This window comes from Apostichopus japonicus, chromosome 10 (genome assembly GCF_037975245.1).
Source record: "Apostichopus japonicus isolate 1M-3 chromosome 10, ASM3797524v1, whole genome shotgun sequence".
NCBI classification, from domain to species: domain Eukaryota; kingdom Metazoa; phylum Echinodermata; class Holothuroidea; order Aspidochirotida; family Stichopodidae; genus Apostichopus; species Apostichopus japonicus.
Genome location: NC_092570.1, coordinates 5,240,656 through 5,254,665, shown reverse-complemented (window position 1 = coordinate 5,254,665; position 14,010 = coordinate 5,240,656). Strand labels below are relative to the sequence as shown.

Sequence of the window (14,010 nt, the reverse complement as noted above, 5' to 3'; positions counted from 1 at the left end):
ACTTTAATGCAACATGTTGAATCAGTTTCAGACATTTCCACAATTTACTTCGCTCCTCGCTTACCTGTCTCGCCACAACCTTAGCACCCTCATTCTACCGCGCCTAGAATGTCCTGGTATCCTTTTAACACTGTGCACCCTCTGTGACCCGGCTTCACGGGTCACTGCCCATCCTTCTCATTCTACCAACCAAAGCGTCTACATCGTTATTTTCGAGCGGATATTATTCCATCGATTTCTGTCCAATTTTGGTTCCTAGAATCGGAATTTTTTTTTCCACCTACTGTTTGCTGAAGCATTCTAACCGTTGCAGCCCGATAAGTATCCTTTTCCTATTCTTGGGAGGTTTTTTAGGGCTGGTTTTTGTTAGCGGCGCTCGCGCCGTTTTTTCTGTGCAGAAAACTTGCGTGGGTAGCAGTTCTGCGATTTGTTTACCGTAGTTACGCTAGTTCCCGCCTTTTTAGGCTTCACACGCTATCACGCTTTTCCCTCACCCACTGTTTAGTTGTTCAATTTTGTTGTTCACTTTAATTCTCCTGCCTTCATTATTCGTTATTTTCGTTAATTCGTTGTCTTCTCTCCTCCCTGCCCTTCGTTAACTTGCTAGTTAGTTAGACTTTTGTGGGTCGGCTTAGGCCTAATTGTTACCATTGTAAGCCGCGGGCCTCTAGCCGAGGCACGGTGTTAAGCCTAGTGTGTTTTCCCACAGATCTTATTGCTTCTCTCCCCCTTTTTAGCTTCCCTCTCCTATCGTTTTGTTAGATTCTTCTTCCTTAACCAGGGTTTTTCAGTCATGTCCAGAAGCCAGTTGAAGTGCGTTAACTGCTCTATGTTCCGGCCAGGGAGGGCCTGGGATGAGCACGATCTCTGTCCCAAGTGCCGTACGTGCACGAGGAGGGACCCCTGCCTAGTGTGTATCAACTTCACCCCCAACCAATGGCTAGACATTGATACCTGGCTAGCAGGCCAGAGAAGCAAACTTCAGGATAAACTCGACCTGCTCCCCAACCCCAGTGGGTCCCGAACAACGGGAGACCGAGCACAGTTAGGAGAGGAAGAAGAAGGAGAGGTGTTGGAGAGGGGCCCAGTAGGGGCCGAGGAAGAAGGAGAGAAAGGGAAAGAGAGAGAAAGAGAAGGAGAGAGAGAAAGAGAAAGAGAGAAAGAGAGAGAGAAAATGCCTCCCACGGTCCCGGCGACGTCCGGATCAGTCATGACCAAGGGGAAAGGCAAAGACAAGGGCAAGGCTCCGGCCAAGAGAAAAGTGCCCAAGAAAAAGTCCGGCCTCGCCGGCACCGAGAAGGCTTCCCAATCTGGGTCGCAGAGAAATAACCCGCCGGAGAGGCAGGTGCCACGGGCACCGACAAGCCCAACTCGAGCTCCTTCCGGGGCGCACAGCAGAGAGCCAGAGGCCGGAGGATCGCTGTCCAACCAGAGCCGGTCCCGGAGCGGGGACCGAGAACCACAGCCATCACGATCCCCAGCTGGGATCCCCGACCGAGAGAGCAGAGGAAGGAATCCCTCACGCAACCCGGCCAGACGGGACCGCACCCGATCACGGTCCCGATCCCCCAGACGAGGTACCAGGAGGGGATGGTCGCCAGCATCAGACCAGTCTTCCGACTCCTCCGATGATGGATACCGTAGGGCTAAGAGGAGGTATCGACCACACAAACAGCGTCACGAGGAAGAGCCCTCGTGGCTAGCCCAATTGACAGGTCTCCTAAAGCCGCTCCTCGAGAGAGAACAACAGAGAGCCGAGGCAGAAACAGAAGCCGGGAGCCAAAAAGCGGCTACAACGACCACTACTGTCCCGGAACCCCCCCTGGAACCGGAGGCAGTCACCCTCGGAGAGGACACTCTGGACTGCAGAGCCTCCGTAAATCTATCGGGTCTGGAGGACAACTCTGACGTCCCCCCGGAGTTCGACCCTTTGGAAGAGGAGTTCCCAGGCATCTTCGAGGAAGAGGAAGCTCCCACGGCGGGAGGCAGTTTACCCCCGGAACTAACCACGCGGGTGGCAGAAATCTTCCGCAAACACCTTGGGTTCGAAGACACTCCCGAAGTGACAACTAAACCGACCCGAGTTTCCAAACTCACAGCCACAGGGGAGACCTCTACCCGTCCGAAATCTACCATTCCAGTCGACGCCTCCTGTTATGACAGGTTCGAGGCTATCGCGGACAAAAAGAGATGGACCGCGTTCCCGGCAAAAGCGGAACGAGCCATCAGGGTCCCAGACGAAGCATGGAAAACCCTTTTCAAATGCCCGACCATACCGCAGGAGGCTAGAGAAAAGCTAAGGTCCGAGCAGGGCTCTTCCTCCTCACACATCTTCAAAAATCCTAGCCAGAAGAAGCTAGAGGAGCTCCTAGTTGATGTCGACCTGGCCGCACGCTCCGGAATGAAGTTTACTTCTGTTCTCATGCTGACCGCGGAGGTGCTGATGAGATATCACCAACAACTTCCACAGGACGATACCTACGTGTCCAGAAACGAGGCAGGCCAACTTTTACTACTCCTCGGACCGCTTGTGAGACTGGCCTTCGACCAGTTTGCTAGAGTCGCTATACGTTCAGTCAAGGCCAGGAGGGAAAACGTCATCTCCTCCATCCGCTGGCCGTCCGTGGAAGCTAAGGAGAGAATGCTAGCCCTGCCCTCCTTGGGAGACAACCTCTTCGCTGGTAGCTTCCAACAAAAACTCCAGGAGGAAGTCTCACGCAGAGAGACATTAGCCAAATCGGAATTCCGCTCCTCTGAGAGATTCAGGTCAAGACCGCACCGCCTAAGAGAATCTAGACCAACCAGAGGAGGCAGAGGAACGTCCCTCAGGACACCCATGAGAGGTACCCCACGGGGCAGATCAAGAGGAACAACTAGCCGACCACCTCGCCCGTGGGGAACACGAGGCTCAGGCAGAAGCCCGGCGACGACCCGACGGGACGGCGACCGCTCCTCCACTAGACCACCGTTTGCCGCCCGGCCCTAGGGGTGCCCACCTCACCACGGCAACGCCGCAGGTGGGGGGGAGACTGTCACTTTTCACCCAGCAATGGGACATTTTGGGCGGGGACAAGTGGGTATTGGAGACGATCTCACAAGGGTACAAGATAGAGTTCACCTCCGCCCCGCCCTCCGGGGAGGGGGGAAGACCTACTCCAATACCCACCGACCCCGTCCAACAAGCAGCACTAGAAGGGGAAGTATCAGCCTTGCTGGCGAAGCGGGCAATTGTAGAGGTGTCGGGAGAGGCGGGACCCCTCTTCCGCTCCTCCCTGTTTCTAACACAAAAACGGGACGGGTCTTGGCGCCCGATCTTGAACCTAAAACCCCTCAACAAAAATTACGTAGAACCAAAACGTTTCCGTATGGAGACCCTAAATTTAATCCTACCCCTGCTCAGAAAGAGCATGTGGGCGGCAAGCGTAGACCTACAGGACGCCTACTTACATATACCAATACATCCACGTCACCAGCGGTACCTAGCCTTCCAATACGCCGGAAGGAGATTTACATTCAGGTCACTCCCGTTCGGCCTGTCTACGGCACCAAGAGTCTTCACAAGAGTGGCAGGAACGGTAATTGCCTACCTCAGGAAACAAGGAGTAACGCTGTACGCCTACCTCGACGACTGACTCATAGTAGGAGAGTCGAAGTCCAGCGCGGCACACAACGTACAGAAAACGGTGCAGACCCTTCAGGAACTGGGTTGGATAATCAATCAAACAAAATCCCAGCTAACACCAACACAGACGATCCAGTTCCTGGGGGCCAGACTAGACCTCACCACAGGCATAGCCAGTCCCTCAGAACAAAGGATAGAGGCAGTCAGAGCGGCCACAGCCCAGATCATATCGTCACAAGAGTCACCCACAGGAACGTGGCTCCGAGCCCTGGGGCTAATGTCCAGCCTGGTCGACGTGGTGACATTATGCAGACTACGCATGCGTCCGCTGCAACTCCACCTGCGGAAAACGGCCAACCTACTAACCCTGGACCAGACAGCGCCGATCCGCCGATCGGAAGACATCACCCCCCATCTACAATGGTGGCACGACACAGGCAATTGGGACCAAGGGGTCCCCTTCACCACCAGTTTGCCAAACACATCGGTCACGACGGACGCCTCATTGACAGGGTGGGGAGCCCACTGGAAGAACTTGACAGCCTGGGGGACGTGGTCCACAGCAGAAAAGTCATGGCACATCAACTCACTAGAGATGTTGGCTGTCAAACGGGCCCTAGAGTCGTTCCACGAACACCTGAAAAATACAGTAACCACCGTCTTCACGGACAGTACCACCGTGGTAGCGTACATAAACAGGCAGGGGGGCACTCACTCCGAGAGGTTATGCCAGCTGACCTGGGAAGTCCTGATGACAGCCAAGGACTCCGGAATGACATTACGGGCGTCCCACATCGCCGGAAAACTAAATGTGATGGCCGATGCTCTATCCAGAGGACAGATGGACCCAAACGAGTGGGCACTGTCCCAGAAAACATGCAACAGGATCTTCGAAATCTTCGGCAAACCAATGGTGGACCTGTTTGCGACGGCGGAGAACACCAAACTCCAGATTTTTTGCTCCAGACAATTCCACCCCAGGGCGCACCACATCGACGCCATGTCCTTCCCATGGAACAATCTGGAAGCTTACGCCTTCCCGCCGCTCTGCATGATCGGCCAGGTCCTGAGAAAGATCCGCCACTCCAGAGGAAGAGTCATACTGATAGCCCCCTTCTGGCCCCGCAGACCATGGTTCGGGGAGCTCCTACAACTTCTAATGGACACCCCAGCGATCCTACCGGACACGCCCCATCTGCTGTCCCAAAGACGGGGGACCCTCATCCACCCAGACATCAAAGGGCTACAACTAGTTGCGTGGAAGTTGTCAGGACTTCCCTTCGACAGAGGGGCTTTTCGGAAGCGGCTGCCGCGATCGCGGCCGACGCCAGGAGGGCAACAACCGTTGCTACTTACGATTCCCGACTACGCAAGTTCGGGGAATGGTGCCACAACAGACAGGTACTGCCATCCGAAACCTCTTTGGCACAGGTGGTAGACTTCCTTCACTCCCTCTTCGAGGAAGGCAAGCAAGTGTCGACCATCAAGAACTACAGGTCGGCAATTACCGTTATACATCGTGGGTTTGCAGATGGGTCCACCCCAGGCAGCAACAGCTTCCTGTACAGGCCAAGAGACCTGAGAAAAAAAGGAAGGGCCTCCACCGAACGAGTCCTCGCCCGGCCACCTAATTTTATCGGTGAGTTCATGGTAAAAATTTTTTTTTTTGACGTAGTATCGTGTAGGAACGGGTAGTAACTCGTAGTAACTTGTAGTAACCGGTAGTAACTCGTAGTAACGTGTAGTAACTTGTAGTAACCTAGTTCCACCGTGAGTTACTGGGGTTTTTAGTGTCGTATAACCCCTTCTCTATGAACTAATGTTCTTCTCACTTCGGTTGTCTCGTGACTTACCTGTCTCCTCACTACATCTACACTACAGTGTTCGGGGCGTTGGGCCTAACTTAAGAGTATCTCCTGCTATTTTAGGCCTCCTTGTTAGAGTTAAGGGGTCAGACGTGGACGGGGTCGTAGAGGGTAGTCTCCCTCCCTACTGGGGGGAAGTACTCCCCCTCCCGTCAGTAGCGTCAGAATTCGATGTTAGTTCAGGAGTCGAGGGGGTAGTCTTCCCCTTCTGTCGGGGAGGACTACTACTCAACTCCAAGGCAGAGACCACTTTGGAGGGCTTTGGTCTCATGAGAAGGATGGGCAGTGACCCGTGAAGCCGGGTCACAGAGGGTGCACAGTGTTAAAAGGTTACCAGGACATTCTAGGCGCGGTAGAATGAGGGTGCTAAGGTTGTGGCGAGACAGGTAAGCTCGTCACTCGTAAATATCCAAACCAGTAAGTTTTGGAGTTTTTGCAGAGCTCATGCCAGCATTGCAACATCATACTCTACCTGTTATTCTGTGATCTCATTACAACTTTTTGGTATATATATGTACCGTACCAGTCATAATATCTTAGCGATAGAGTTTGCACTTAGGTATTTGATTTCGCTATTTGATATTTGCCGTGAGAGAGACAAGTCGGTATGTGTTACAGTTCATGACCTGTAGTGTCTATACTAATAAATGCCAAATGTTATTCTTCTGTAAAACCATTCTCTTTCAAAACATGTGCTCTAATGAGTTGATGTTTGCTTTCTAATGAGCATTAATTAGATTTCTCTGTACATGTTCTACTTTGGTATTTGTGTAGTAGTAGTAGTACATGGTTTCCCTACATATGACAGTGTTTGAATTCTGTTCTCTCTATGGCTAATGTCCTCAATGTGTTTTTAGTCTGGTATGGCGTCTGGCCAAGTAGTGCAGTGTGTGATATACTACAGTAAGTTTTACAATCAGTCCCGGCTCCTGCTGCTGCTGCCTCTCATGAGATGCATTCATGTCCTCCTAATCACCGAGACAGATGATCCTGTCTGGAATATATCTGACATGTATGTTATATTAGTCCTAGAGTATATCCCGGTATTACACTCACATAGTGTCTTAATTGCTCTTCTACTGCTCATACAGTATGCCTCCGCGTTCAGAAACTTTGCATTATTTGTCCTCAGTGAGTCGGTTTGTGCATCTGTGATATGAAGCCACAGTTATATCAGATATAAGAATATCAATGAGAGCGACGATACACCCTGGTTAGAAAATGGAGGGGAGGAACAGGGGGAGGCAGGGGGGAAGGTGGGGGTATAAAACAATACTAATTGTTACAACAAATTGCAATCAGAGGTATGTTCAACTCCTTCTGACTTTCTGCGAAAACCTTGAATGAATTTTGTTTCGCTGCGATGTGTGTTGTGATAAGTTTAAGTATCATTCATCAATATGTTTGTGGAAGGCAGAAAGATCCAGTTCCATATAGAGTTCATAAGTATGTTATTTTATTGGGTCCTTCTGATACACTCATGATTAAACTTACTGTAATCTCTTTCAAATCCAAGCAAATGTATGTTTTCAGTGACCATTCTTAAGGATGATAAATGGTAGTAGACAAACTGGTAAACATTTCCTCAAAAAAAAAAAAAACGTAGTCAAATAAACAAATATTTTACTGCTGGAAATGTTTCATATAGGTTCACAACAGAAGAGAAAACCTTGGTTGGTCTGTCTTGCTTTAAATATTGCTAAGCTCTGGTTCTTTGAAGGTCTATATTGCACTTATCTGGAGTTTTTAGCATTCCATCGTAACTTACATTCGTTTACATATCAGCAACGGGCGATTGATGAAAGAGAGATTACTTTGATATAATTTTTACTCGGCAAACCCTAAGTTATGAGTAATTAACCTCTTCGTAAAAATTGACAATTTTGTTGGGCCAAACAATTATGCATGTAATAATACTCTCACTAATTCATCTGAAGTTGACATTTTTGGTTGGGGGGGGGGGAGATTTCTGAAATAAACTGAATTTTGATTTGTTTCCATGCCTACAAGATTAAGATTAAATATATAGTGTAACTATCAGTGATATCCTACTGTAGCTCACAGTTACTTAATTCACAATTTTCAAACCTTCAAATCATTGTAATATCTAGAGTAACTGTATTTTCAAGAGATATACTTTCAGTGTGGTGTTTTCACAAGTGTTAATGCCGTTCTTTTTGTAGAGTGAAACCTTGATTGCAGTTTCCATCGTACAATATGCGTGAAATCTGAACAGTTATTAAACCATCGTTAAAATGCTAATATTAAATTATGAACAACCAGGAAATTTTTGCATGGTCTGTTTCTCCATAGTGAGGGTTTCTTTCTACCAAAACACTATAAACCGCAGGGTTTTTACCCCCCAAAAAAATTTAATTGCTATGTTACCGCATTTATTATACTTAACATACATGTACGGTAAGCTTGATCGATGTTGTTCTGCAGACAATACACTTTATCGTGGCAAAAGTGTGCCGATCTTTTGTAAATTTTATCTTTGCTTAAACGGTTACCTTTACAGTTTTTAAACACAGACTAATAAATGAGAAAAATTGTTTGTTTTGTGTCATTTCGATCTTCTTATCATGTTATTTTCATGCTCACATGTAAATTATACTGAACCTGAACGAACTTCCACCCCAGTCGCACTCACAAAGAAAACAAAAAGGAAAGAAGAAGGAATAGGAAATATATGCCTACATTTGCAGCTTGCTCGATGTTTGATCGATGTTTTTTCCCCCTTATCTCCGACAGGTTATAAAAAACGTGGATGACTTATTTGACAGAGAAGAATTTTCGGCCGCTCCAGACGTTGGTTGGCCGGACTGTTTTAACTCTGGTGTTTTCGTATTTAGACCCTCTGATGAAACTCACAGAGGACTTCTTCAGTGTGCAGTTACACAAGGCAGTTTCGATGGTATGGTTTTGCAGGCATTTTCAGATCTCATCTTGAAGCAAGCAATGTGGCTTAGCAATCGGGAGGTTCCGGGTTTGATACCCGGCCATAGTAAGGCGGGTTTTTCATCCAAGAGCAATCTACGGTTTTCCCATCTGAAATGACTGTCTAAATTGAAAAGATTCCTAGTTAAAATGTTGAATTTGGAAGCCACTCGAGGTGTAATTTGTAATCCATAAGCCCTTGTGGGTTTCTCCCACTTTTGTGGTCGCTTAAACATCGTAAAAATAACTGCTGATTATTATTATTATTACTTAAATAAACTCAAACTAATCGATCCCTCACTCTTCAATTGTTTTTGATAGAATTGTATAATATATGATGTCCTTTTCCCCCAAAATGTTTGGCCCAGTTAAACTTCAAATCAATACGGAGATGTGATGTTCTTTGTTTTGGTCGAGCTGACAACATGCTTCAGATGGGCTCGATCACTGCAAATGGGCCAAAAGTTTGGCCGAAAAACATTGTCATCGCGAAGGTGTGATTGTTTACTATGCAATAGTACTGAAAGAAAGATTATTTATACTGTGGAGATTGAATGCATAATTGGTCTTTAATCTTTATTTCTGTTAAGGGGTTTTAGCGGGTTACTTGTAGTAAGCGTTTTCCACAAGGCATTTTGATCGCCAGACTTTCCATAGGTTTCTGATCTGTGTCATTCAAGAGTCAGGATTGGATCCAGGATTTAAAAAGTAGGAGATCTGAGGGTCGTTGAATTAAGGAGACCTGGGGTGTCATACACCAGAAATAGAAAACCCAATTAGGCAGAAATGGGGCATTGTGAGGCATATTTAGGCTATAAACTAGGTTTATAATTAGCTCTACATGTAAGCTTTTGGTAATAAGTTAATAACGACTTTTAATGTTTATGTTCTGTTGGAAAGGAGGATATGTATAACCCCCACCACCACTCTTACCCAACGCAATCCTACCCCACCACCCCATCCACCTTACTCCCTTTCCCCCTGAAATGCCCCTGAGAGTAGCTTGTCATTGTTGCTCCACTAACAAATCTTTTTTATATACATTATTTATGAAATTAATATGATTGAAACGGAGTCTTGAAATGTTGTCAAATTCTATTATAATAATTGGAAATAAGTCTAATTCTTGACTAGTATCTATTTGGTTTAGCTTATTTATTCACTTCCCAGCCTCTGATTCAGTATTTTCTTGATAATAATCCTACAGCATATATAAAATTATACCTTATTTGCTAAAATTTAGGGCATCTGTTTACTATGTTATTGTATATGTACACAATACAATCTTTTTTAATTTTTTTGGGTAATCATTTGGTTTCTACAGGAGGCGACCAAGGCCTACTTAATATCTATTTCAAGGATTGGGCCTTCAAAGACATTAGTAAACATCTGCCATTTATTTACAACATGACATCATCGGTCAGCTACTCATATCTTCCCGCCTATCGACAGTGAGTTAATTTTGCTATTTTTATATTGACCGTAGTCATTTTGGAAATAAAAAAAATACTCATGATGTTGAATAATCTTTTCTAGAGAGAAGAAATTTTATTCTGTAACATCATGAAATTTGCCCTGATTCCATTTTTATTTATGATTACTTTGTTTTCCTCAGCAACACACAGTGTATGTCCATTGATTAATCACAAAGCAATATTTTTCATGTTAAATTTTGAAGAGTTTTTGTATGTTGCAGCCTCAGCGGGTTTAACTGTTTGAGATTCACTGAACAAGTAATCATGCATACTTGCTGCAAATTGGTATTGGTATTAAATTCATGCTTGAACAATAACTTATACCTTGGTAACTAAAGTATCTGGCCGATCAAAGACGTCATAATAACACTTGAAATAACATCACTGAGTGAAAAACAGCCAGGAGGGCTTACAGTTTTAACAGCTGCAATTTGTAACATGTGTGCTTTACAGTCATATCGCATTAAAAACAAAAAAAGAGCTCATTTATGTTGCATGTCAAACTTGGGATTCCTGCTAGTTAATTTTGGATAAAATGTTTTCTTTATATATGACATCCATTAATTATTTGATCATTGTCTTTCAGATTTGGTAATGATGTACGTATCGTACATTTCATAGGAATGGCCAAACCCTGGCTGTACTCCTACAATGTTAACACTGGTCACCTACAACCCCCTGAGGGGATAGGAAGCCAACATGATGAGGAACTAATCAAGGTTTGGCTTTATTTCTATGTTATATTTGATGTCTTCAACCTTCCTTTTGGTTGAAGTTGAACTTTGAAAGATTTGTAGGCATTGGCTGGCATTCAGTTTAAGATCATGTGATAATGATAAGAGTAATAAAATCGTATCTGTCTGTTCATTTTGTATTTATAACAAGACAACTCTCCTTTAACAGATGGTCGCCAATTCAGTATAAAGTAACAGAATGTGTTGGAAAGAAGATGAAGTGCTTCTTATTAAAATGGAACTAAGTGTGCAAAATACGCACAGTAGACTCTTAGAGGCACTTAAAGTGTACACTTAAAGTAGTACTCAATGCAGTAATTGAATCTATATCTGAAATAGGGTTTACTTATTACATAATTGTATCTGCACTACCTGCTGGCTTTTGTGTCTGTGTTGCTTCAAGTAAATCAAAGGTATACATCAATTAAGTACATTATTAAGTTATTGGTTGTATCAGGTCATGAACATTTTCCTCATTGAAAGAGTTTTGTCCTTTTTTTATTTATCATGGAAGCATGGTATATTTTTGAATGAATGTACTATAAACTTTAGGGTTAATGGAAAAGAGTTCTACAAACTGAAACTGCCTTCCACTGTGGAGCAATTTTTCTATTCAGCATGTTAGTTCATCTACCTTGGTGATGTCACTGACTAATTTGCCAGATGCATTCATATAGCCAAATCAAACTTCATCAGTATGCATGATTCTACCAATCACGATTGAATGTTTGGCACAGAGTTTTTGACAAATGTTTAACCTTTAGCAGGTGACTATCCCTTTAATTTGATCTTTTAATATTTGTCTACTAAATTTATGTTCAGGTTATTTTCATATTTTGATTCTTCTATTTCCTTTCTCAGAGATGGTGGTCTGTCTTTACATCTCAAATCAAACCAAGAATTGAACACGAACAGGTTAGTAACTGTCACCTTCCCCCCCCCCCCCCCCAAATCCTGCTCCCCAAACAACTTGCATCAGATTATGCTCTTTAACTCTATTTTCATAATGTAAACATAATGTGGCATTGAATACTAAAAACAAATAGTTAATTCATGTAGTCATCTGTCAAGAGGACTATTTGTTTTTAGATTTGCAATTAACAAATTGAATTTGACTTTGATCTGCTGGATTGTTACACCTGTTTATTAATATGATTTAAATCTTCTTTGTTTTCTGTGGCTGTATCTAATAAATAATGTATCTAATAAATAATGCCAACCATTCTAGCATTCAATAAAAGAGACTAACTGAAATGCCATTAGCAGCCAACCTAACAGTTTACTCACAACATGATGAAATTCCTTATTTCAAACTATCCCTAAATTAAGGAGTCACTATTTAAAAAAAATTTAATTGCATTCTAAACATCTATGGGCTAATGCATGTTGGCGCTTTAAACTGTGTTTTGTTATAATAATATTGAAACTCTTATATTTCTTTATCTCATCTGCCAAAGCTCATATATATGTATTAAGCCGGGAAGGACACCATTGTCGCTAAATGCAACATGCATTTCACATACTTTCACTACTTCTTTATGTAGCTATTAGTTCTCTGTATATGAATTCTGATCATCTATGGGCTAATGCATGTTGGCACTTTAAACTGTGTTTTGTTATAATAATATAGAAACTGATATATATTTTATCTCATCTGCCAAAGCTCATATCTATGTATTAAGCCTAATCACTATTCTTTTTATGTAGCTACTACTTCTCTGTGTATGTAGTTACTTTAAGTTAAACGGTTCTGGTAGCTGTTTCTCTGACAATACTTCCATGTACACTATGTGTATATCAATAGTGGTATGTGGTATGGTTGAGTGGATAAGGACGGTGGCATTAGAAGCTACGAAAACTACCATCAGGGGGGCCGGCTAACATTTGGTGGGATTTTGCCAGGAGAATTCCAAGGTTTCTTATCTTAAATGGTCTTCCAAATGGTAAAACTTTGAAAATGTGCTTAAGCTATCAGTTGGCTAGCCACCGATGTGAAGTGTTTGCTTGTGTCTGCATAGCATATTTTAGATAAATGTCCTTTCAGGCTGATATCAATTAAATTACCTACCAGGGGTGATGTTTAAATTTTCATATATCTGAACTTATCTGCAAGAGTACAGAAGTTTAAATATATGAATACTCCCTGATCACTTACATGTTGTTGGGTGGTTCCAATTGTTATCCTGTTTTACGTAAGTAGAACTCATTACTGTAATGTCTGACCGTCTTTGGTGACTGAATAGTCTGGGACTTGAGTCACTCCTCCTTGGGTTATTTTCTGCCTCTCCAGCAAAAAGTGGCCGTACCTGAGATGGTTGGCTCTGATTCAGTAGTGAATTCATGTCTCTCTCAGGCCAAGGTTCCAATTGAGAGTTTTCTGCAAGTATTTCAAAGTATGGCTGAAATTGACAGGAAGCAACCTCAGCAACCTCAACAAAAGCAACCTTCTGTTGCCAGTTCAAAGGTACCTCAAAAAATGAAAAACAAGAAAATAAATCTTCAAATGTAGTTTAACGAGACTGCACTGTAGATTCATGAACATAGGTTTGCTTGCATTTTTTAAAATTTGCAATCATGTTTACCAGTTTGTCAAGAATGCTGAGAAAGCATGTTTATTTTTTTATAGTTGTTTAAAATTTAAATTCATTCCTTCGTTATGCCATTTTTCGTGAAAAATTGTTTTGATATCGTCCTTTTAGTTTTGAACATGTGGTGGTTCACTTTGATTTGAGTGTGCTCTAATATATTTGATGTTGCTGTTGTGGTATTAATTGCCATTTTGGAAATTTTAAGTTGCTTTTGAGTCATACTGTTGTAAAGCATATGAATTGGTATGAAAATAGCTATTTAGGAACTGCTCTACATTAAGTTACTTTGTGTTATAGAAAGTTTCAACTTAAACCTGTGTAACCTATTCTTAGAGGTTATCAGTATCCCCCCCTCTCAAAAATGCTAGAAAGTCAATCAAATGGTCACTCATTCTCAACTGTCGAAAAACATTTTGCTGCCACCCAAAAGCATTCTCCTTCCCTGAGGAGTCACTCAATTGTACAAATCACAATCCTGGACAATGCTCTATGCCTTGGAATAACTCGGAAGGTTAGAACTATCCTCCAGATGGTTCTTTTATACTTTTTTTATACTTTTAAACTTTAGCAACGTTTTAGCAATCTTAAATTTTGACCTGCTACTGACGGAAGCTTAAGTTACATGTTATTACTTTGCTGTCTTAGATATCTTCGGTCTGCAATTTGTGGCTTTATATAATCACTCATATTTTTGGCATGATTCATGGACTTTCTTTGGTAACCAGGAGGTTTTTGTGATGGTCATTTTCATAGCTATTAATTTTTCATTCTTGCTATGCTTTTCTC

At 43.3% G+C, this 14,010-nt stretch overlaps 1 protein-coding gene across 5 annotated transcripts in view; it reads left to right on the top strand.

Annotated features, from left to right (window-relative positions):
- Positions 1-14,010, top strand: part of LOC139975165 (glycogenin-1-like) — a 36,495-nt gene that overhangs the window by 15,847 nt on the left and 6,638 nt on the right. For 3 of the 5 annotated variants that reach the window (XR_011795675.1, XM_071982826.1, XM_071982825.1), the window contains exons 4-8: positions 8,242-8,404; positions 9,752-9,878; positions 10,489-10,621; positions 11,498-11,551; positions 12,927-13,100. Coding sequence is in view for 4 of the 5 variants with exons in the window: in XM_071982826.1 (XP_071838927.1) it covers positions 8,242-8,404; positions 9,752-9,878; positions 10,489-10,621; positions 11,498-11,551; positions 12,927-13,100 (651 nt within the window). In the remaining variant the exon portion in view is untranslated. The remainder of the gene's footprint in view (positions 1-8,241; positions 8,405-9,751; positions 9,879-10,488; positions 10,622-11,497; positions 11,552-12,926; positions 13,101-14,010) is intronic. The other 2 variants (XM_071982827.1, XM_071982828.1) reach the window with 1 other exon arrangement.